At 40.5% G+C, this 24,703-nt stretch overlaps 1 protein-coding gene across 6 annotated transcripts in view; it reads right to left on the bottom strand.

Moving 5' to 3' along the window:
- Window positions 1–24,703, bottom strand: part of PHACTR2 (phosphatase and actin regulator 2) — a 130,227-nt gene that overhangs the window by 18,718 nt on the left and 86,806 nt on the right. For all 6 annotated transcript variants that reach the window (XR_003910522.1, XM_029943784.1, XM_029943783.1 and 3 more), the window contains 3 exons: window positions 22,115–22,170; window positions 15,968–16,029; window positions 13,176–13,313 (listed from right to left, as the gene is read on the bottom strand). Coding sequence is in view for 5 of the 6 variants with exons in the window: in XM_029943784.1 (XP_029799644.1) it covers window positions 13,176–13,313; window positions 15,968–16,029; window positions 22,115–22,170 (256 nt within the window). In the remaining variant the exon portion in view is untranslated. The remainder of the gene's footprint in view (window positions 1–13,175; window positions 13,314–15,967; window positions 16,030–22,114; window positions 22,171–24,703) is intronic.

Below are 24,703 nucleotides of genomic sequence, written 5' to 3'. Positions count from 1 at the left end.
ATCTTATTATCACCAAAAGAAAACCAGGTCAGATTTCCTTCAAGTGTCACTGATGGGGAGGAGAGGAGAAAGGCCTTTGCTAAACTCATTCTGAGGCCTGGTCTCTGAGTCACACACATCCCCAGCCTCGATGACCACAAGGATAGCGTAGGTCATAAGATTTTCTCACAAACAGTATCATTTTCCTATGAAAGTTCTGCATTTCCCACCACGCACAGCGACATGGCCTTGACTAGCTGCCACTGAACTGCTGAGAAGTCAGTTGGCTATTTGTTCTCTAATATTGAAAGTTCAGGCAATTAGAATGAAAATTTTCAGCATAGCACCTAAAGCCACTCGGAAAATGTGTACTAAAATGTGATTACTATTACTATGCCACAAATACATAACCCATATCATGTAAATGTTGGGATTTGAAGAGATGCTTATGTCCTTCAGGTTGAAATGCTGAAATAATCTTAAAAATGTCAACGTGAGTTATCCATTAACAATGGTCACTAGATCATGGATGCTTTCTGGTTTCAACTTCGTGCTTATATATAGAGATTTTTTAAAAATTAGTTTTGAGAGAAAGAGAGGGGGAGAGAGGGAGAGAATCCCAAGCAGCTCCACGTTGTCCACGTAGAGCCTGACACAGGGCTTGAACTCATGAACTGTGAGATCATGACCTGAGCCGATATCAAGTCAGACGCTTAACCAAACAACCCACCCAGGTGCCCCAATTTTTGCTTCTCTACAAAGAACTTTCCCCTATGTAAATAAAAAAATATTAATTAAAAACATCCCCATATCCCAACCTCTATGAGAAATGTACTCTTCAGCCAAAACATAGAATACTCCAAACCACAGAGAACGACTTGATTGAGAGATAAGAAAATCTACTTTGTGGTTGGAAAATGATGAATTTTAGAAAAGGGAAGAGACGGGATGAAGTCCGAGGCCTCTCTCTGGCTTCCTCCCATCACTGACAGTCACTCTGCAATACACGAGCTTTCCCCCAACATGTTTTCGATGTTATATTTAAATCCCACAGTCATAGATGGTCTCATCTCCCTATATGCATTCCTCAGCGGTTCTAGTTTCTATGGGGAACCTGTGGCTGGGAACTGTGGCAAGAATTCTTGCTACTGAGTTCTGAGAGAGATGAAGCAAGGAGAGAGCTATCTGTGGGCCTGAGTCCCCTGTAGTAACACCATCCATCTTATCTCACAAGGAAGGTCAACAGTGAGGGTACTTTGTTGTACTCACTGTAACTATTGTTTCCTAAATCAGGAGCTGAGATAGTGAACATACCCTATACTAACTGCCAATTAGCATCTGTCAGAAAGACTTCCTTGAAAGGAAATAATTTAATGTAGAGAGTGGCAGAGAATCCTGTCTCCATGTTCATTTTAATTTTCTCCTCCGAATGTAAGATTTCAGTAGAGGAAGTACAGACTGTTGCACTTGGTGTCAGAAGTCATGGGTTGTAGTCTGGCCTTTATGTCTTTAGTTGCAGTGGCCCTCAGTATATTATTTTGCTCCAAAACTTGTTTTCCCCTCTGGAAAACAGGGATGGGAATTCCTCACAGTATAATAAGACTCAATTAAAAGCACATATGAGGGGCGTCTGGGTGACTCAATCGGTTGAGTGTCTGACTCTTGATTTCAGCTCAGATCATGATCCCAGGGCTGTGGGATCAAGCCCTGCGTCAGGCTCCACATTAAGCATGGAGTCTGCTTAAGATTCTCTCTCTCTTTCTCCCTCTCTCTCTCCCTCTGTCCTTTTCCTCTGCTCATGATCTCTCTTTCTAAAATAAAAAAAAAGAAAGAAAGAAAAGAAAAAGAAAAAAAGCAAGTTCTGTCTTCATGGAGCTTATACTGAATGCTATATATTTAAAATTATATATTTTAAAAAAGAACACATGAAAGTGCTTTGTACGCTAAGTATTCAATAAAATGTCATTATTGTGAAACTTTTGAAAGATGAACTAGGCTTTAGTTTATGACTGTGGCTAACAATTCTTTCATTGTTATTTGGAGAGTCTACTAGGTGCAAGATAATGTCACTGAAGGAGACTCAAAGACAAATAAGGCAAGGTCCTTATTCTCAATAGTAGGTTGGCTACCGATCTAGGAGTCTGGCAAAAGTCAATGAAAGCATTCTTTTAGGATCAGTTGGGATACAGAATCCACACAAAATAAAGAGTACCAGATAGTTCATTTTTAATTGTAAATTGTGTCTCTCACATCCCTTACATTAGTAACATTTATAATTTATTTATAACTACACACATATGCATTTTTCCTGAGAAATTCAATTGGAGATTCTTGGGCATATCCCACATGCACATCTGCAATGTGACTTTCTTATTCCCTCATCAACAGGTGGAGTCTATCACTCCAGCCTTGAATCTGGGTGAATCCTGCAACTACTTTAAACAAGAGAACACAGGGTCACCTGGGTGGCTCAGTCGGTTAAGCGTCCATCTTCGGCTCAGGTCATGAACTCACAGTCTGTGGGTTCAAGCTCTGCGTTGGGCTCTGTGCTGACAGCTCAGAGCCTGGAGCCTGCTTCCAATTCTGTGTCTCCCTCTCTCTCTCTGCCCCTTCCCTGCTCACTCTCTGTCTTGGTCTCTCAAAATAAAGACATTAAAAAAAACAAACAAACCGAGAACACAGCGGAGGTGAGGTTGTGCTAGTCTGGGACGTAGCCCTTAACTAGTTTGGCATCTTTTGTCTCCCTCTTCTTGGAAGTCAGCTGCCATGTAAAAATTGTGAGTAATCTCAGGAGACCACACTGTGGGAGAGTCAAGGTACAGGACGAGGCCAGGGAGGATGCGGTGCCATGTGGATGGAGAGAGAGGCCAAGGAGCGACAAGGCGCAGCTGTGACAGTGAAGGAGCCATCTCGAAAGGGCGTGCAAAATAAGACGGTTAAGTCACTGACCAGTGGATAATCCGAACACGATTTCATCTTACAAATGATAAAATAGAGGCCTTGAGAGATGGAGTGACTTGTTAGATATCAAAAGGTTGTTAAGGGGACAAAGATGAGGCTCATACTCAGGTCTTTTACTTCTAGTCCCACAGTCTGTCCAATGAAATGAGCATCAGAGCCTAAGTCATCCAGATAATTGCCTCAGACTTCTATGTTGTGTGTACGGGTTGTAATCAGGAAAAATGAGTCAGTTATAGGCTATGGATATGATGTGAAATTACAGAGACGGTTAATTGAAAATATACATCAGCAAGACCTGACTACAGTCAGTTAAAGAAATGAAATACTCCTTTAAAAAATTCCCTGCAGAACCACCACAATTACACTCCAAGAGTTGCCGCCTCTTGCTATTTAAAGAAAGTTATGAGAGGAAAAGAGTAATTAAAGACACTTTTATGTTCAGAAAATACAGGTAACAATAACCTTAACTCCCTTCTATGCATATAAGATCAGAGTTCAGGCCTAATCACTTTCCCCATCAATGTAAATGGGACTGATTCTGTGGAAAGACACAGGAGAAAACAGCCAGGCTGCTGGATGGGGCCGAGCCAGACCCAACACTGGTTGTCACTGCGCCAAACCTTGTATTTTCTAAGATTGAAACAAAACAAGCCTCGGGACAGAGCGCTGAGAGCAATTACACAGCAGTTTTTGGTACCATGAGAATAACAGAGAGGAAAGAGGAAACGAAAATGGCTGAAATGAAGTTTAACACTGACTAGTGATGACCGGTGATGGAAGGTCTGCTTAATCTCTTCCAGTCAGCTCCGGGGTCATCCTGGCCAGGGGCAACAGGTAATTTGTTGAAAATACAGGCTCCGCTGCCTTCTCAAACAGCATGAGCTGTGAGGCCAGGATTAACTAGAGCTCCCATCATGTGATGTTTTTTGCTTATTTCTTTGGTAAAAATCTGATGTGGAACAAGGAGGGAGTTTCTTGACTACTCATCAAGCTCGGGGCTATGCAGAGGTGCTGTGCTCTTCCTTGCTGCCAGGACAACCAGACACAGGCCAAGAATATCTCAGCAGAGTCAAAATCTCAGTCTTTCCTGTGACCTGTTTAGACAGTGCATTCCTGGAAGGGTAGTATGTTCATCTTTATGTCTCTGTTATCTAGGACAGTTCTATTTTATTATTTTAAGTTTATTTATTTGAGAGAGAGCAGGGGAGGGGTGGAGAGAGAGGGAGAGAGAAAGAATCTCAAGCCGGCTCCTCACTGTCAGCACAGAGTCCAATGTGGGATTCGATCTCACAAACCGTGAGATCATAACCTGAGCCAAAATCAAAAGTTAGATATTTAACCTACTGAGCCCCCTCGATGCCCCCCAGGACAGTTCTTAATTATTACAAGGGTTTTAATACATAAGTAATTACTCAGTAACTTCTAGGCAAATACATGTATCATCTGAATTTCAATTCTCTTGCACTGGATAATTTCACTCACTCATTCATTCATTCATTTATATCTTTTAAGATAGAGAGAGAAAGAAAGAGAGAATCTAAAGCAGGCTCCATACTCAGCACGAAGCCTGACACAAGGCTTGATCCCACAACTCTAGGATCATGGCCAAGAGTCCAACACTGAACTACTGAGCCACCCAAGTGCCCCTCACTGGATAATTCTCGACTAGATTGTAAACTGAGGCTTCAATGCATAGTGAAAATGTCACCCATGGGGAACAAATCTTAGCAAACCTGCCCATGAATGTAAGCCTGCTAAGCACTACCATTTATTGATGAGCTGGGACTTCATGAATGCATCAGCGAATTCGAGATGGGATATAATTGGCTCTTTGAGCAAGGAAACTCAAGTTCAGTGATTTGGCCAAGGTCAAACCTCTCCCAAGTGGCCAAGTCAGGTTTCCTAACATCCCCAGCTCCAAAGCCTGCCCTCTCCTCTGGACCTATGAGCTCATAGCCTACCCCAAGGAGATGGTAACTGTCATGTGAACCTTGGTCTTCAGGCCAAGTTGATGGCCTCCTCTGGCTCTGCCTGTCTTGTCATCTTAGGCCTTATCTGTATCTCACTGTATGTGTGTCTGTTTCTAGTGCTGAACTCAAGTACATATATTTTAAAATTGAAAATTCTATTTTATTTTTTAAATGTTTGTTTATTTTTTAGAGAGAGAGAAAGAGGGAGGGAGAATGAGTGGGGAAGGGGCAGAGAGAGAGGGAGACACAGAATCTGAAGCAGGCTCCAGGCTCTGAGCTGTCAGCACAGAGCCCAATGCAGGTCTCAAACTCGCGACCCCGAGATCACAACCTGGGCAGAAGTCCAATGCTTAACCGGCAAAGGTGAATTCAGCTCAATCAAATTCACAATTAAAAGGCATTTCTCCCACCACTTCTCTTCCCCAAATTGAGCAACTGAATAAGACTACTGGATTTATGAGATTCCCTACAGCATCTACCACAGTGTTTTCACAGAATGATCATTGATTAGTTACTAACTGCTTCCTGATCCCTTCTCTTTATACTTGAACTTCAAAGATTTTTTTTAAATGCAAAGTCGTATCTTAGTGGGGCTAAGAAATAGTACCAGGAAAAGAGAGAGAAAGATGGCTCCTTTAGGAGGCATGACATCCAGTGTTTATTTTGAGAGCAGAGATGGAAAATACTTAGTTTCAATATTTTTTCTTTATATGAGATTTATAGTTCAAAAGTTAAAAAGTAAAACTCTTTTTTTTACCATCAAAGTTAAATTACAGATTGTTATACCTGACTGGTATAAAATACATTACCTACAGAATAAAATATATACTCATTGAATAAAATAGATGATCTTTAACCCGATAATTATATGATCATGAAGAGTTTTATTTTAACGTAAAAAGCAACAGAAATCCAGAAATCCAGCATGTATTATTTTCATTCTAAAATAAAAAACACACTAAGACCATTTATAGTATCTCTGGGCAATAAGTAACATTTCATTATATTCCTCTTTTAACATGCAGAGAAAACAAATAACTATTTTTTTTCAGTGTTAGGTAGGTACAAAATAATATTTTTTAGAAGTTCTTAAAAGTACCATGCATTGATATGCATTGTAATTGTTATTTCTTCTTTTTATATTTCTGAATATTCTGATTTTTACCAACAAACCTGAATCATTTGTGTTTACACAATGTACTATAAATTAATACATTTTAAATTGTGTTTTTTCTATCATCTATCTTTAGAAAGTATATAGCCTTTTTTTAATCTAAAAGAAATGATTTTTATTTTTCTTCAAAGAAGAAAGTTTACAATATAAATCCAGTTCTAAAAATGCCGTCCTTTAGAGCTTCACAAGTGTCAGGAGAAATGGGAGAGACAATGTCACAGGGGAAAAAATGAGCCTCCTATGTGAGGAGGGAGGGGTTCTGGCTGGGCTCTAGGGCTCAGAGTTTGCTCTGTAGGGGAGATGCCAGTCATGTGCCTTCAAAGTATTCTTGAACAGACACTGGGCCTGCAGAAGAAAGAGAAGAAGACCAAGTAGAACTCCCCTGCAGCCTAGAAGTCCAGCACAAAAATCTATTTTTATTTCAACACAAAACTAAAAAGAAAAATCCTCTCCATTATAACTAGAGATGGAGGAGTTTAACCTTCCAACAACAGACATGAGTTACAAATGACTATTTCTAGGGTATGGAAAATTTAATCATTTAGACTCTCACTGCTTCCATACTTTGCACCTGCTGCGATCTTTACTCATTTCCCTGGCCACCCCCTACCTGCCTTTGTGAAGTTCAACATTTGAATATCAAGCCAGCTGGAAATGGTGGGTGCGGCAATTACATCTGTAAAAGATTGCAATAGTAACACCTCCAGCCCACATGTTCTTCTGCAATATGACCTTGCCACCTCTCACTGAGATGTAGAGTGAATTCCCCTTGCCCAGAAGCTGGGCTCATCTTATGACCTACTTGTAATTAGTAGAATATGGAGGACTAAGGATGGGTGTCTTGTAAAGGGGGTTAGATAGAGCCACACAGCTTCTACCTTGTTCTCTTGGGACACTGGCCCTGGAAAGAGCCAGCTACCACGTAATAAGTGCGACAACTCTGAGGCCACGATGCAGGAGAGGCCATGTGTAGGTGCTTTGGTGGACAGCCCCAACTCATCCCAGCTTCTGAGCCATCCTCTCTAAGACAACTGATGTGTAGAGAAACCAGTGGGGACCCTCCAGAGCAACATATCTGTCAGCTGAAAAATACTGAATGACCAGAGTCAACTGCATGAAAAACAGAAGAATTCCCTTGCTAAGCCCTGATAAGTCCCCAAGCCACAAAATCTGTAAGATGGAATAAAATAGTTGTCATTTTCAGCCACTAAGTTTTGGGAGGTTCATTGCACAGAAATGGTGACTGGAGCAGAGTCAGCTGAGAGTCACTAAATGAGAGGCAAATGGCCAAAAGCCCACAACTAGGGGAAGAGAATGTAAGAACATTTGTATAACAGTGTACACTAATGCTTTTATTTTTTTAAGATTTTTTTAAGTTTATTTATTTCTTTAGTACTCTCCTCATCCAAAATGAGTCTAGAACTCATGACCCTGAGATCAAAAATCGCAAGCTCAGGGAGCCTGGGTGGCTTAGTTGGTTAAGCGTCTGACTCATGATCTCACAGTCTGTGAGTTCAAGCCCCGCATCAGGCTCCACACTGATGGTGCGAAGCCTGCTTGGGAGTCTCTCTCTTCCCCCGCTCTCTCTCTGCCCTTTCTGTGGGCACTCTTTCTCTCCCTCTTGAAATAAATAAAAAAACTTAAGAGAAAAAAAAAAGAGTTACATGCTCTTCCGACTGCGGCAGCCAGGCACACCTACACTATTCTTGAAAACGACACACCGTGAGTAGCCCAGCCCTTCTACTGAAAAATAACTGTAATGCAGAATATAACATTTAAGAATTATCTTAAATGTACTGATTAGCTGGTAAGAAAGTAAAAAATACCTTGATGGAAAATAATAAATGAAGATGAAGCCCAGAGAAATGGAGCAAGCAGAGCACTGAAATTGGCTTTGGCTTTGGAGGGCATGTGCTATGCGGTGATTTCAAGTGGTCTTCTTCATAGCTTAGCGAGATCTTGAAGACTAGAGACAAAACTCGCCCAAGGTGGAAAGTCTAATACATGATCCTCCTGCCATAGAGAGGGGCCCTTATGGCATAGCTCTGTGAAGGCTCTGCTAGAATGTCTGATCCCCAGGGATCAGCACAGAAAGTTTCATGCTGATGCTTAGTCGTGAGGGAGAATGAAATCTATCCTGAGTATATGAATCCATAAGTAGCCCTCACATGGGTTTACAGTGTGAATTCATCACACTAAGGTGCTCTAAAAGTAACTCACCTTTATGTTAAAATATTAGATAAAATAGTCTTTACAACAGAAAGCATTTCTTGAATAGAGACTCATAATAAAGGCTTCATCAGGAAAAGGTTATTATTCTAAACTTGTATGTATCTATCGGCATGATCTCAGAATATAGGAAGTAAAATTGAAAGAATTATAAAGAGGAGGGAAGATCCATACACATAGAGGGGGGAGAGGTAACATATTCCTCTCCTAGTTTAGGATAGACCTAGCAGACCAAAAAAAAAAAAAAAAAAAAAGCAAGAATAAGAAAGGCAAGGATACAGAAATTTGATGAAACTAAGAAGCTTAAGTTTCAGGCATATTTAAAATGCTATACCCCAAACTGTAGAACACACACTGTTTTCAAGGATATATGGAACACCTACAATTACTGACCACATACTTTTAAAATCCCAATATTTAAGGTCACACCCCAGACCAATTAAGTTAGGATCTTTGGTCATGGGACCCAGGTATCAGCATTCTTGCAGCTCCCCCTGGGTGAGTGTAATATGTAACCAAGATTGGGAACCACTGACATACAGGGTCATATATAGCCTTTAGTGCTTATATCAGAAGAAAAGAAAGGAAGAAGGTTAATGATTTAGAGTCCATCCTAAGTTAGAAAAGAACAGCCAAATAAAGGCAAGACGCTTAGGAGAAAGAAGATCAAAGAGCAAACATCAACATAGAAAACATACTAGAGATGATCTACTCTACAGAATTAAAAGCATATCTTATACCTTCTAAAGACATCAAGGTAAATTAAGAACTTAAATGTGAAAAAGCAAAACTGTAAATGTTTTAGAAAACAGTAGAGCAGAATATATTTAGGATTTTGGTATAGGAAGAATTTTTTCAAAGAAACAAAATCGCAAGACATAAGGAAAAAGTGGATAAATTCACTGTATTAAAGTTAAGAATTTTTTTGGTCAAATCATACCATAAAGAGAATGAAATGTTATAAATTGGGAGAAGATAAATATGTATTTGCAACACATATAACTCAAATATATGAAGAACTCCTATGAATCAATAAGAAATTGATAACCCGAAAAGAGGCAAAAGACAGGCACAGAAGTGGAATTCGAATGCCGTATAGGTATGAAAATATGCTCAACCTCATTAGTAATTAATGAGAGGCAACATATAAGTGCAATGAGATGTTATTTCATAACCACTAGGTTGTCAAGTAAAACAACAAGAAAAAAAGAACAAAAACACTGACCATCACATGTTGGCAAGAACAGAGAACTATGGGAAGTTTTAACCTTTGCTGGTAGGAGGGCAAGCCAGAGCAATTATTTTATTTTATTTTATTTTATTTTATTTTATTTTATTTTATTTTATTTTATTTTATTTTTTAAGATTTTTTTATTTATTTTTGAGAGACAGAGAGAGACAGCATGAGCAGGAAAGGGTCAGAGAGAGACACACACACACAGAATCCGAAGCAGGCTCCAGGCTCTGAGCTGTCAGCACAGAAGCCCGACGTGACGCTCGAACCCACAAACCATGAGATCATGACCTGAGCCAAAGCCGGAAGCCGGATACTTAACCGACTGAGCCACCCGGGCGCCCCCAGAGCAATTATTTTAGAAAGCTACTGCCACTGCCTAGTTTAGCTGAACATTCCTACATTCTAGGACCTAGCGATCCCATCGTAAGGAATATATGCTATAAAACTCTTGGATCGGTGTTACCTGAAGACCATACAGGAATCTTCATAGTAGATAGCTTGTAAGTATAAAATCTGGAAACACACTAAATAACCAACAACTGAATGGGTAATAACTTTCTGACCGATACATACGACAAAGTATTACACTTCAGTGAAAAAGAGTAACACTGGTCTAGTGCATCAACCCAGATTCTTTGGTGTTGACTGAATGATGCAACACCCAGAAGTACATTGTATGAATCCAATTGCTTAGCCTCCAAAACTGGCAAAACTAAGAAACATACAGCTATTGTTCAGAGGTATAAATAAGGTGGTTAAACTTCTAAAAGGGAAAGAAAGGAAATGATTAAGACAAAATTCAGGGTGGTGGTTATTCCTTTTAAAAAATTTTTTAAAATGTTTATTTATTTTTGAGAGAGACAGAGAGAGAGTAAGTGAGCATAAGGGGCAGAGAAAGAGGGAGACACAGAATCAGAAGCAGGCTCCACGTGCTCTGAGCTGTTGGCACAGAGCCCGACGCGGGGCTTGAACCAACAAACTGTGAGATTATGACCTGAGCTAAAGTTGGATGCTCAACTGACTGAGCCACGCAGGTGCCCTGGTGGTTATTCCTTAGGGAAGGGAGGGAAATGCAATTGGGAAGGAACACATGGATCCCTGTTCAGTACTAGTAATACTCAGGGATGAATAAAACAGGTATCTTCTTTTTATTATTTAAATGGCACATCTGTTTCATACATTCTTTGCCATGTAATATAATTCACAAATGAAGAAACAAAAACCAAAATGCCAGAAGAAGGTATACGACCAGATCTGAGATAGGGTTGGGTTGAAAAAGAAATGTTACCCATTGTTAACACTTACCCTAAAGACTGCAGCTGACCTAAAGTCTCGAGTTTCTCTGTGAGGTGTCAGACAACACGTGAGGTCGTAAGTGACGTCTACTGCCACTGAACAGTGACGGTAAAGTGCAAGAAGGAAGTCAAAAAAGGCAGTGGAAACCATTCAAAATTATGTGTGAGGCAGTAAAGGGAAGAGCAGAGGGCTGCTGGTTGAGGGCTCGATCAGGATAAAACACGCTCAACAGTCTTAGCTGTGTTTCACACCCGCCCAAGAGGGGCTCCCCGAGGGAGACATGGTTTTAAAACTCATGACGACTTGCTGGAGACCTGGATGTGAGGAACAGGCTGTAGGCAAATGGCAGGCCCCTGCTGTCCACACCATGCTGAAGGAGAGACCTTCGAGGCGCACCTCGAGGGAGGGGCCTGCCCCTAAACTCTCCCACTGTTCCCCTTCCCCTCCCTCCGGACTCCATACGCTTTGTACTCATGGCACTTGTGTCCGTGAGTCTACCCTCTGACTAGAACACAAGGCTCTTGAGGCCAGGCGCTCTTCTTCTTAGTGACCTAGGGGACAGCACAGGGCTGGACATTATACTGGGAGCCGTCGGGGTGAGGGCAGGAAACCACAGTACGTAGTTCATAGGCAATTCTTCATAACCCATAACCTTGACATTTCCTTCAAGAAACAAGGCACTGATTAGCAGTGAGCTTGACACAGGACCTGAGTACCAGTTTTCTTCATCCCCTGGTGGCTTCCCTCAACCTGAGTGACTTTACCTGCCTTGGAGAAGTCTCCACCTTTAGAGCGTCCCTCAGCCTGTGCTCTCCACCCCAGCCTCCAGGGTCTCCCTCTTGCCTTTTCTACATACATGCATTCTCCTGTGGCTCCACTGATTATGCCCTACTATCTCAGTACTCAGTACTAACCTTTTCTCCTATGTATTCAACCTTTCTTTTTCTTTGTGGCACAAAAGATTGCGCAGGTATTTCTCATATATATAAAAGCTTGCAGCCTCCACAATCATCACCGCTCAAGTGATTACTTCCTCCTATCGCTTCTCCTTCATAGCCAAGACTCCTGAGGTTGCATTTTATCCTCCTTGTCTCTACTGGTCAGGCTTCCACCCACCAGACTGCTAAAATGTCCCCTCTTGCCACATGACTAACCACCTGTGACCTGATCTTCTGCTTCCAAGGCTATTGGGCTACATCTCCTCCTCTTCCTCTTCCTCACAGACATTTCTTCTCCATGTCCTACTGCCTCTTCACCAGTGCCAGGTCCCTTGGGTGCTATTCCCAGCCTCCCTCTATTCTCTATTCTTATTCCCAACATCCTTCCTTTGTGATCGTTTTCCTCCATAGTGGTCACTCCTTCTCATGAGCAAATGGTTTCTGATCTCTATCTCTAATATGTGCTTGACATGTACCAGGTGCTTTACAGAATGAAACCTATTGAAAAGCTTTAGCACAGCATTTAATTAAATACTGAGCTCCAGCATTAAGACTGGATGTGACATGAGTTTGTTTGATACCAAATTTTGCTTAGAAACAAAAATTAGAAATCATTATTTGGGATATTAGGAAAACCCTAAACTGAAGCAGTTGAAAACAAAAGGTTGGAAAAGTTTTTGGCTTTTGAACCATATTACTCATAAAAAAGTCTTTCTCTATGATGGGACTCACTATGCATTTCAGTTTTTCTGCACTGTGAGCCATGGTAGAGATTGAGAGTTGGTAAACCATGGCCTGTAGGGGAAATCTGGTCACCATCTGTTCTTGTAAATAAAATTTTATTGGAACACATATACATCCATTCACTTACCTGCTGTCTATGGCTGCTTTTGGACTACAATACAGAGCTGACCTGTTGCAACAAAGACAGTATGGTCCACAAAGCCTAAAATATTTACTCTCTGGCTATTTATAGAAACAGTGTGCCAGCCTTCATATAGATTGATACCTTTTTCACTGTTAACATATCCCTTTAAAATGATAACTTGTATAAGTTATATTTTCTAAGAGTAAGGAAAAGTCATGGCTGTGAGACCACCGTGCCCTCAATCCAGGTATGAATGTAGGCAGGTTACGTGGTAACTAAGAACTCATTTTTTCCGAGACTTAGCTGAAAGGGCTCCATTGCTATTACTAAATGGATCACTTAGGTGGCTCAAATAACCAATGGCAGAAAGCTGGTGAGTTACCTGGTAATATCTACCTTCCTGGGATGACGGAGTGTGTGTGTCTGTGTGTGTGTTTGCGGAGTGAGGGATATCGAAGCTTTGCGAAAAGCAGTAAAATCATCAACAAGGAAAATCATGGCTGAAACTATGAGGATGTCTTGCCTTGTCTGCAGGTGTTAACCTGGCCCAGGGCTTGTCTGCCCGGCGATCATAGTCGGGAGACTCGGTGACTTCCACATACTCGTTAAACCGCAGGATCCTCCGAGCTTGGAGCTCGGCCACTGTCGGTCTCAGGCTGAGCTGCAGGGGGATAGGGAAAGAAGGACAAGTTCAGGAGACTATGATTGACAGCCTCATGGTGGCAAGTTGCCTATAGTGAACTTCAAAGGTATGGCTAAACAAGGTCATTTTCAGATATCCAAAAGAAAAAAAAAAAGGCAGCAGTATCTTGGGAGTTTCTAATGAGAACCAGAAAGCAGTGTGCCCTAATTCTGAGACTATAAAAATCATCACTGTTAGGTCACAGGCGTTGGCAGCCATCTGCGTTATGCTATTTTCCCCAACTTGCCTGGTATTGTGATAAAGGCACCTGTCATCCCTGACACAGGAACACGAAGTCACGCAGACACAATAGCAATCCAGATATAGGATGGCTGGCTCGGAGACACAATCGTGCAGACAAACGCACTGTAACTTCTAGAAATGAGATCTCTGTTCCTGTTGTATTAAACCTCGATGTTCAGAAATGCACAAAGTTATGACAAAGAAATGGTCTGGTGGAGGTTGTGTCTATGGTGGTCTTCTGGAGGAGATGAGAGACCCAGGCCCGATTTGACATTATCCTGGAGGGAAAAGCTGCCGTGCAGAAATGTGCAGGGGCACAGAGTACACTCAGTGGGCCACAACTGCTTAAAATAGGCTGAGACCTTTAAGATGCTTCTAATAACTTGGATGCCTCCTATGGTCTTAGTCAAATTCAAATTTATAGTTCTATTTAATCCACTCAGCCCTGTGTATTTCTCTCCTCTCTTGGTCCTTCCCCAAGCCCAAGAATGAAGAGAGATGGTTCTCAGAGACTAAAGATTCCTTGGCCCTAGGTGACAGGCATGATCTACTCTCTGCTACTAAGGTTTATGCTTCTGTGGCCTCTCTCAGTCTGGAGATGTCATAGACCCAGATTCTCTTTTACTCATGGGGTCCATTTCTAGTATCGTTTTTACCCATGTATGTACTATGTAGTACACAGCCAGACCATTCACTGTCTAAGTGGTCCTCTTTGGAGGGGTTCCTTTTGCATACAGTTTCAATTTTTTAAAAAACTAAGCACCTTGACACACAAAAATGATGTGTTTGTGGTAAGAAAAAAATTCCCTTTCCTGAGCCTCAGTGTCCTGTTGAGTGAAATCAGAGGCTGAAGTAGGTCAATGCTCTAACATTCAAGTCATTTAAGTACTCCTATAAGGGCCTGGGTCTACATTCTGAGTTCACCCAAGCTGGGGTTGGGCAACTGTGGCTCTTTCTAGCTTCATAAAGCCCTGGTAGACAATGGACAAAGGGAAGAATAATGTAAACGGTTCCCTTATACTCAGGTGTTATCCAATCTATAGCGCTAGCTTTTCACCGCCTCTTCAGGGAATGTGGGGGTAAGGAGGTAGAGAAACCAGTGTCTCTGGGGAGCGCCCAAAAGGCAATGACTGGAGGCCACATGGGTCAGAAATTCCCCATCCAGTCTTGCTTTTAGGACCGTGTTATAAGTGCGATGGACTGGCCTGTGCCGTGGTAGAGAGCTCTGTAGAGGGGAGCAGAGTGGGAGTCAGGGGGTCAGGTCAGGTGCTGTTGCCGCCTGGAGGGGCCCAAATGGAGTGACGAAAGACGCTTATGCATGGCAGGGGCGAGCATGGAACAGTGAGGAGGGGCTATGGCTTATTTGTAGCTGGCACCATAACATCCACTGAATGCAAGAAGAGCTATCACTAACAGTTCAGTTGACAGAATCTTTGTCAGCTTGATCATTACTTGACATTTAGGATCTTTGGGAAAAAAAAAAAAAAGAGATGAATTAAGGATCTTTTTCCCTCAAAATAAAACCAAAATCTCTCAAAACAGTCTCCAACTTTTCCATGGGAATGGAGTTCCTTCTGGGGGCCTTAGAGTGCTTTTGTTGTGGGCTCCCCAGCCAGCTCAGATAAAGATGGGCCAGGTCACACACTTCACTGCAGATGCCATATTTTACTTAGCCTGCCTTGTCCAGCTGTGAAAGGTATCATCTGAAGAATTATTAAGTAAATCTTTATATATTTGTGTAAAATTTATAATGAAATATAATGAAAGACCAACTCCGATAGTTTCCGATAGTCTTTCCAAAGACTATTATTATTCTAACACTTAGAGAAAAAGAGTCAGATTTATATTTTCCTGAGTGGGTGGAAACAATAGTCTGAATTTTGGAGGGAAGCCATTTGTCAAGATAGGTAGCCCTACAGCAGACAGGTTGGGTAATCAAGTTCACTTACTAAATTCCTGACCCAACTCACCCATGAAATAGTGGCCAATACTTACATAGTATTTTCAAGACTACACAGAAAATGTGAACATTTAAAAAAACTGTATATTGAAATGTTAATAATGGTTATCACTGAATAAAATATACGTGTGAGATTTTCTTTTCTCTTTTGTTTCTTTTTGCATTTAAAAATGTTATTTTCATAATCAGTTAATGTAATTTAAAACTTTTGATGGTTAACTCTTCATATTAGCATGTCATGCAGTCACAAATATAAACATAATTCATACTGTGTGCATTCCATTGATTTTAATGTCTTTGATTAGGTAGTAGCCTAATCAGAGTAATTATTCTGCAGTATCAAATGTAAAGGCAGAGAGCTGATCTGCATTTAAATAATGACGTATTATCTCAAAACACACATGTTCATTAACAATCATGGTTTCATCACCTTTCTGCTGAGTCTGCGCTTAAGTTCCATTTTTGCTTCTTGTTCTTCCTCTTCATTCTTTTCTGTTTATGAAGGGGGCAGGAGAGGAAAGGCGTGAAGACTTAGTTACTATAAATAATTTTATAATCAGAAAAGTAGATCAGGCCACATGTATTTGATTTAGATAATGATCAAACACTCTGACATAAAAGGTTGTCTAAAGATTTTACAGAAAGATGGATCATTAAATTTATATATATTTTACTTTTTCTCCTTATGGGATCAGTTTCCTAACTGACTGTAAATCTTTTTGTTTCCTGACTTCATAATGTGTTCTGAAAAAAACTATAAGGGTGTCCACACTCTGGTGAAAACCTTTCGTTGCTGAATATCTTCTGGGCTTATAAACACAATTTATCAGAATTCAGATAAAAACTCACTTCAGATCTGGCCTTCATATGAAAATGTGAGACATATCAAAAGAATAAATTAGAACCATCTGATGCATGTCTGGGTTGATTTCCCTTCAAATCCAACCAAAATACTTGATTTGTCTGCTTTGGTTTCCACAGAAGCAGAATGCAGTCATTTCTTTGGACTCTGCCTTCAAACCAGAATGTTCTGAATGGGGTTATTATGGTGTACTGTTGATGGAGAGGATTTATTTTCTTGTGACTTTGGCTTTCCAAAGTCTTCTTTTTCTCTAGTGCTTCACCAAATAGTAAAATTTCATGGCCAATTTAATGAATGCTGTCCAATGAATGGGATTAAGAGAAAAATGACCAGGGATCTTAAAGAAATAAATACTCTTTCAGGTCTTAATCACTACTTATTTGATGAACTTCTCTCTGTTGCTTCCAGTAGCTCATCATTTGTTTGACACATGAGCATAGATTTTACTTCTTGGATGCCAATGCTTATGAAAGATTATCTCTTACAAGATGCTGTTATGAATTTTACTGAAGGAACATCACACAATATAAAGACTCAACCGAAATGTTGAAAAAAAAAGTTTGCTCTATGAAAAGATAAATTCATTTTAAAAATGCAAATAGACTTCTTACCACTAAGATTATTTTTACAATGAATAAAACATCAGTATTCAATATTTGCACCAATTGTATTTGTTAGTTGAACAGGCTAAATTCTCTATGAACTTTCCTTATCAGGACAGGGAAAAGTTTCCACATTCTTCCAAAATACTAATTTTAATTCACAGGAAGGAGAATGTTCAATCTGGCTATTTAGACAAAGAGTAAACATAAGTTGAAATCACCCTGTGAGATAAGAAACAACCAGTTAGTACACTTTCAGGAAGTGCCTGTGTGTCAATCAAATTTTGTTATAATTCAGATTTCTTCCTATGAAAATACTGTAGGTTTTTCTAATTGCTTCACAAAATACATACCGTTTGAGAGTCTTAAAATATATCCTCAGGGTCAAATATTTACTTTATATGAGTTGGGTAAGGTATATAGGTTATAAATTATACATAGCAGACAAAAGCCAATGTGGTTCACGTGATTCAAATGAAGGCTTTACAAGGTCAGCTTTTAATGATATTACTAATAAAAAGGAAAATATAGTCTTCAAAGCATTTCAGTCAATTTCTCCTATACAGTGATTGTGCTACATTTTTAAAGGTACTTTTCAAAGATAAGAAGTGGATATTTAATATGACTCACAGCCAACGATTGCTTTAATTTTCATGAGGGAATACTGGATAATTTCATTTTATTAAGCATATCGTACAGCTGAGTGATTGCAAGCTACCTATTTAAAAAAAAGAAAGGCCTATTGCAGTTGAGGAAGTTAAACAAACAGGATTCTACCATTTGGGAATTCCTTTTTAACATCAGGGGCTGACTTCCTTACATATTTCCATATTTGAAATTGTGCTTTTAAAGAAGTTAAAAAAGGTGAGAGGTGAAGGAAAGTCAATATGACTGATCTTCTGAATTCTTCTGAACACTTATAAAATCTCTTATAAATAGGTGCCTGGGTGGCTCAGATGGTTAAGCGTCCGGCTTTGGCTCGGGTCATGCTCTCACAGTTCATGGGTTCGAGCCCCGGATCAGGCTCTGTGCTGACGGCTTAGAGCCTGGAGCCTGCTTCAGATTCTGTGTCTCCCTCTCGCTGACCCTCCCCTGCTCACGCTATCTCTCGCTGTCTCTCAAAAATAAATACAAAACATAAAAATAAAATTAAATTAAAAAAAATCTCTTACAAAGAATCAAGGTTAAATCGTAGTTTAAAAAATGCATCGAGGTTTAAATTAAATTTTATTATTTCTTTTTTGAGAGAGAGAGAGAGTGCTGGTGAGCAGGGGAGGGGAAGGAAAGGGAGAGAATCTTAAGGAGGCTCCACACCCAGCACAGAGCCTAACGCAGGGCTTGATCTCACTGTGAGGTGAGATCATGACCTGGGCCGAAGTCAAGAGTGGGACACTTAACTGACTCAGCCACCCAGATACCTCCTCACTGTGTTTTTTTTAAACCGTTTCCTTTGTTTATCGGTTTATTAAAGGGCTAATCAAACAGAATGTAAACCTTTCTGGTCACTTTAAGCAGACTGGAAGGATATTCATAAAGGAAGTGACAGTGGCTCCTTGACAAATCTTGCCTTAAGTAACTCCATCAAAGCAAAGGGGGCGGATATTTCAGAAGTGCCTCAGGAAATATTTGCCATCAACACAGAAACAACACATGTGGTTTAACAGCCATGCGTACCTACAGGAAACCTGCCTGGCTAGCAAGTGTTGCCCAGAGCATTTCAGGGATGAGCTAAAAGGAGAAGACAGAAAAGCACTGAAACATCAGCAACTGGAATATTATATTCTGGAGTCACCGATTCTTATAAACGAGGTTAAAAAAGCCAAATATTTGGGGCATGTGGGTGGCTCAGTTGGTTGAGCTTCTGACTCTTGATTCTGGCTCAGGTCAGGCTCTCAAGGTTTGGGGAGTTCAAGCTCCACATGGGGCTCAGCACTGACAGCATGGAGCCCACTTGAGATTCTCTCTCTCCTTCTCTTTCTGCCCCTCCCTCCCTCTCTCTCTTTTTCAAAATAAATAAGTAAACTTAAAGCCAAATATTTTTTGTGGGTTTTCCATGGTTTTATAAGGATTTTTTTAACAACTGAAAATGTATTTATACATTTACTCTGAAATGCATCCAAAAAATAACATGGATCAATGCAAGGACAGATATGTAATAAAGCAAGATGTGATAAAATGTTAATGATAGATTATAAATAGTACATATACAGGTGTTTACTATAAAATTCTTTCAATTTTTCTCTATATTTAAAAATTTCATAATAAAATGTTAGGGAAAAATACAGACAGCATTCAATGGCCTACTACCTGTTTTCTCTATAGAATATATAGCTTATAGTCATAACTAAATAGATCTGCATCTTCTATCCCTGCCCTGGAAAAGATGTTCAGTGAGTATCTCTTTTCCTGATAGGCAAAAGTTGATCTTTCAGGCACAAAAACTTGCTTTCCATTTTAGCAATATTAAGGAATTAGTTCTAAAATGTACAACTAAACCTAACTTTGTATGTTTTTTAAAAAAAAGCCTAGATGCAGTAAAATAGGACAGAGATGGAATAAGATGTGTTACGGTGAGTGGTAAACTAAGAAAGAAAATGCGCCCTGTGGTGTCTCAAAGTGACCTGCACTGACTGCCACCTGACTCTCGTGTAAGAAACTAATGATGAGCGTGGATTTGAGAATGGCTGAATTAGTTTATGTTGTGAATGAGTTCCCTAGTCTGTCATGGAAAGATGACCTAGTTAAAATAAGTGTCCTTAACAAAAAATAAAATGGTGCCATGGCACACACGGACTTTTCTTTAAATAGTCAGTCATACTGCTTTTGAACAAAAGTTGGAGATGAAATAAACAAAGGCGAGTCATCCATGTGGAAGAGCCCAGAGGCACACAGGGGCTGAGTCCACTCAGTTCCCCGGGACCGATTAGGGGATTGCTCCGGGTTGACCTCTACCACTTCTCTCTTCGGCTTCCCTTGGCCACACAATATTATGTCAGGAGATCATAAACCAGTTATCAGCCTCTCCAGACTGGAAATGTGCCTTGTTTCCAGAATAAGCATGGTTAGATAAACTAAGAAGGAAGTAAAAAAGGGCTAGAGTCAAATCTAAAGTTGACTTTGGCGTTTCCCTCTTCCCTGAACCTCCAGGAAAATGGGGTATAGAAGCCAAGACATCACTTAAGATCAACGTATGATACACTTCTACATCTATGAAACAGTTCCTCAAATAACCAAACACCAATGTGGTTTGGCACTATTTGTCTCACAGAAGCAGAAAAGAATTACCCAGAATTCATTCTTTTTTCCCCCAGGTATTGCATCAGACATCTAATAAGACATAACCTTTGTGTTTTAGGAGCGCACGGTCTGCGCTTGAGCTTACCTAAAATTTAATTCAAGAAATATTTTCCAGGTACCTACTATCAAAAGCCATGAGCTCTTTTGGTTTTGTTTGTCAAAATTAGATGTTGCTTTCATCCTTCCTCAGAAAACTAAAGCACGATTTTATTTGCTTTTCTTGTCATGACTTTTTCTGTCTCCCTACTGGTACTTGTTCTACACACTGATGGTCACATTAAGTCCTTCTTTGGTTCTATTCCAGTTTTGCTCACAAACGGCCAGAAAAAAGCATTCCAAGGAAAGAATCCCATAGATAGGCAGTTCCTTTCACTGTTCAGTCTTTGTTGTTGGGTTGTGTTGGTAATAGCAACTATAGTACAAATGTACTATTAAAATCTTTCATTCCTGGGGCACCTGTGTGGCACATTCAGTTACGCATCTGACTCTTGATCTCAGCTCAGATTAGGATCTTGAAGTTTGTGAGTTCGAGCTCCACATTGGACTCTGCACTGATGGTGTGGAGCCTGCTTGGGATTCTGTCTCCTCCTCTCTCTGCCCCTCCTCCGCTGCTCTCCCCACCCCTTTCTCTCTCAAAGTGAATAAATAAACTTAAAAAAATTCTTTCATTCCTTAGGGAAAGAAAACAACCCAGAATGAAGAATGGGGATTATCCAGACAAGAATTACCTCTAAAAGACTGGTTGAGAAAGATTTCCAGCATGCCCGTAGCTCATTACTATTGCAGTACTATCCGCAGCTCTGCCCAGCCCTGATCTTTTTTTATATTTCATACAATAAAAAGCTCTTTTGAAACTGGGTTACTAATATATAAAACTGCAGCTAGGCTCAGTTTAAAAATATCCATTACTTAAGTCACTGTGGTTGGTAACCACATCGATACACTATATAATGACAAACTGTGCCTCTATTAGTTTTATAGCTTTAACATACGAACTCCGGTGAAGTTCTACTGGACTAGTAAGTAAGAAATAAAGTCAAAGAAAACAGAAGGGAAAAGAGAATGGGAAAATAAAGTAGGAAAATGAATGGAGAAGTCCTTAACTGCTGAGGAATTATAAATAACTCAAAAGGGAAACAGAGTTATCATAACAAAGGAAAATGAAAAGGGCTCAAAAATTTCTTTTACCATAATTCTGTTTTAAATGGAGTCATTTGTTAAACCTGGCAATAAACTGTATTATTAATAATAATATAGGAATGTTTGATTTATTTCCTTGGGGATTCTTTGGCCTTTTCTTTTGACATTTATTTGCAAGCAAACTAGAGCATTTTCTTCTCTTTAACATTTGAACAGAAGCATACACAGAATATACCTCATCTTTCTTAAAAACAACTGTCACAACCATGACTCTGGTCTGGGGGATATCAGGCTCCAAGCCATAAAATGAAATACAACCTTCAAGAACTTTTTTTAAATGCTTATTTATTTGTTTTGAGAGAGAGAAGGGGGTGAGGGGCAGAGAGAGAGGGAAAGGGAACCCCAGACAGGCTGTGGGTTATCTGCATGGAGCCCCACATGGGGCTCGATCTCACAAACCACGAGATCATGACCTGAGCAGAAATCAAGGGTTGGATGCTTAACTGACTGAGCCACCCAGGTACCCCATTTTTAAAAATTATATAGAAGTGTGATATATATGGGCCATTTAAATCATTTGTGAATAAACATATTGAGGTTTCCTACTGATAAATGGATCATCTCTAAAGGGAGCTTGTTAACAGTTACATGAGGAATCACCGTATAAGATACTCACGTTTTAGGATATTTCTTTGTTCTAATTCTTCAGTTGTGGGCCTCTGGCTAAGTCTCCTATGATGACAAAAAGGATATATTGCAGGTTACGAACAAGACCTCCTTGGTGCGAAATGTGAAATACAATAACAAAGAAACAAAGCTTTATTCTTTTCCTGTTTTGAGAAACACAAATCCATTTTACACATACAAAATAAAAGTCTCCTTTCTGTTAGTCTGGAGACCGAGACTGCTACCCAGTCCCCCTGATCCATTCTTCCTCCTTCCTTTTAGACACAGAAGTTCCCGAGCCATGGCTGTGGCCCCCCAACTACAGACTTCTGTCTCCCCAGCAGCAAGGCATGGCTTGGTGACTGAGTCCTTGCAAGGGGATGTGAGAAGAGTGGTTTCTCTAACTTCTGCTTTTTACCCTTAAAATGACCGTGTATTCCCTTTTCTCTCTTGCTCTTTTCCATGGGCTAGAACTCAAACATGGTCATGTGAGCCAGCTTGGATCACGCAGATAGCAATACCCATGGGGATGGAAGAGCAGCAGGACAGGGGCGCCTGGGGGGCTCAGTCACGAAAGCTTCAGCTCAGGTCATGATCTCCCCGACTGTGGGTTCGAGCCCCATGTTGGGCTCTGTGCTTGCAACTCAGAGCCTGGAGTCTGCTTCTGATTCTGTATCTCTTTCTTTCTGCCCCTCCCCTGCTTACTCTCTGTATCTCTCAAAAATAATAAACATTAAAAAAATTTAAAAAAAAAAGGAAGAGCAAGAAGACAGAAAGACTCTGAGTGTCCGGCTGACTGCACAGAGTAGGTGGGGTGTCCCACCCATCCTGGATCGCCTACCTACCTCTGGATTGTTGTGTGGAAAGGAAATAAACATGTGGAAGTATCTTATTTGGACCGCTGCACTTTTTGGTCTCTGTTAGAACAGCTTAGCCCATCCCCTAATTAATATACAGATCATTAGAATCTAAAGAAGTCTTTTGCTTAAGAGTTTATATTAACTCAAAAGATGGTTGATCTACACTGGACAATGTAGAAATGCGGCTTTTGTGACCTCAAGTGGATTTATAACACAGGTAGCAGAGTTAGTTTAAGATATATGGACCCTTCCCACCTGCCTTCCACAAAAGCCAGGCTCATTTTTAATTCTTTTGTTTTTTGGAGAGAGAGCCAGAGAGAGAGCACACATGTGTGTGTGTGAGCAGGGGAAGGGCACAGGGAGAGGGAGAGGGAGAGAGAGAGTTTTAAGTAGTCTCCACGCCCAGCAAGGAGCCCAACTCAGAGCTTGATCTCATGACTCTAAGATCATGATCTGAGCCGAAATCAAGAGTCAGACTCTTAACCAACTGGGCCACCCAGGTGCCCCAAGCCAGGTTCATTTGTGACTAGTAGCTACCTATTTGCACACAAAAGCTGCATGTCCTAACAACGCTTTATAGCTTTTCTTGGTCTTGTTTACAGTGTTAATTTTTTGTTAATTACAGAAAAAAACTTCTTCTGGATGTAGGTTGAGTTTTCACAAATTAAACTAATGTCTATGAGAGGTAATCTTACTCTAAGACACTATGAGTTCTAAGTGTTCCAGTTGCGGCAGAAATGGAGTGAGGAACTGAAATTAATGGTATTTTAAAGACCGCATTAAAAATTTTGTTAATCTTCCTCAGTGCTACCTTGAAAGGAACTTGCATAATTGAGCCTACAAAAGAAGCCAGTGAACCACCATGCCAGCCACCCAAGCACCCTGTTACATACCTGCACTATCCCATCCACCAAGGACATCCTGCTCCTTTTGTTTATGGTGTTCTCCTCCCTCAGGAAGGATTGCATTTCTCTCTCTCTTTACCTACAGAAATCTTACAAATGACTAAAATAGTAGTACCCTTTGGTTGGGTGTCTGCCCTGTCCTGTCCTGTCCTTTGACTTCTCTGCCCCTCTACAGCAGTCATACACAGATCACACATCTACTAGGCCACTCACCACACAAGGAATAATAAAGGTAAGACCATGATCATAGCTCTCGTTACCTCATACTTTTAAAGTCCCAGGTGCTGTGCTAGATGCTTAATTATCGTGGATCCTCAAAACAATTCAGCAAGGGAGTAGCCAGTTCCCATTTTACAAATGAGGAAATGAGAGATTGAGTCACTTGCTTAAGATCAAGTACTAGTGAAAGGTAGAGCAGGGTCTCATACCTAGTTCTCTTGACCTACATGTTGGCACTTTTTACATGACCTCAACCATGGAGTATCTCATTCTGTCTCTTCCATGACACATAGATCCCCTAAGGTAGGGACTATGGGTGATTTATCTTTAATGACAGTGATCAGATGTGCGGTACTGGTAGAAAAACAATTCTGTAAAATTTACATATTTAAAACTCTACTCAGATAAGATATTTTCTGGCTATGGTCTATATGTGTACTTTCAGAGGCTCTCAGACTTTTGAGGGTTGGGGTGGAATCCTTGGGTGGTTAAGCCTGGGATGAAGGAGTCCCTCCTGTCCCACCCAAACACATGCACACTGCCCTGGACCCCCCATAGAGGCCAGAGTGTCCCCTCCAAGAAATCCTTGATGAGGCAGTTAGAAGTCACTGTTCT

This window comes from Suricata suricatta, chromosome 7, assembly GCF_006229205.1.
Source record: "Suricata suricatta isolate VVHF042 chromosome 7, meerkat_22Aug2017_6uvM2_HiC, whole genome shotgun sequence".
NCBI classification, from domain to species: domain Eukaryota; kingdom Metazoa; phylum Chordata; class Mammalia; order Carnivora; family Herpestidae; genus Suricata; species Suricata suricatta.
This window is presented reverse-complemented; position numbering and strand designations above follow the sequence as displayed.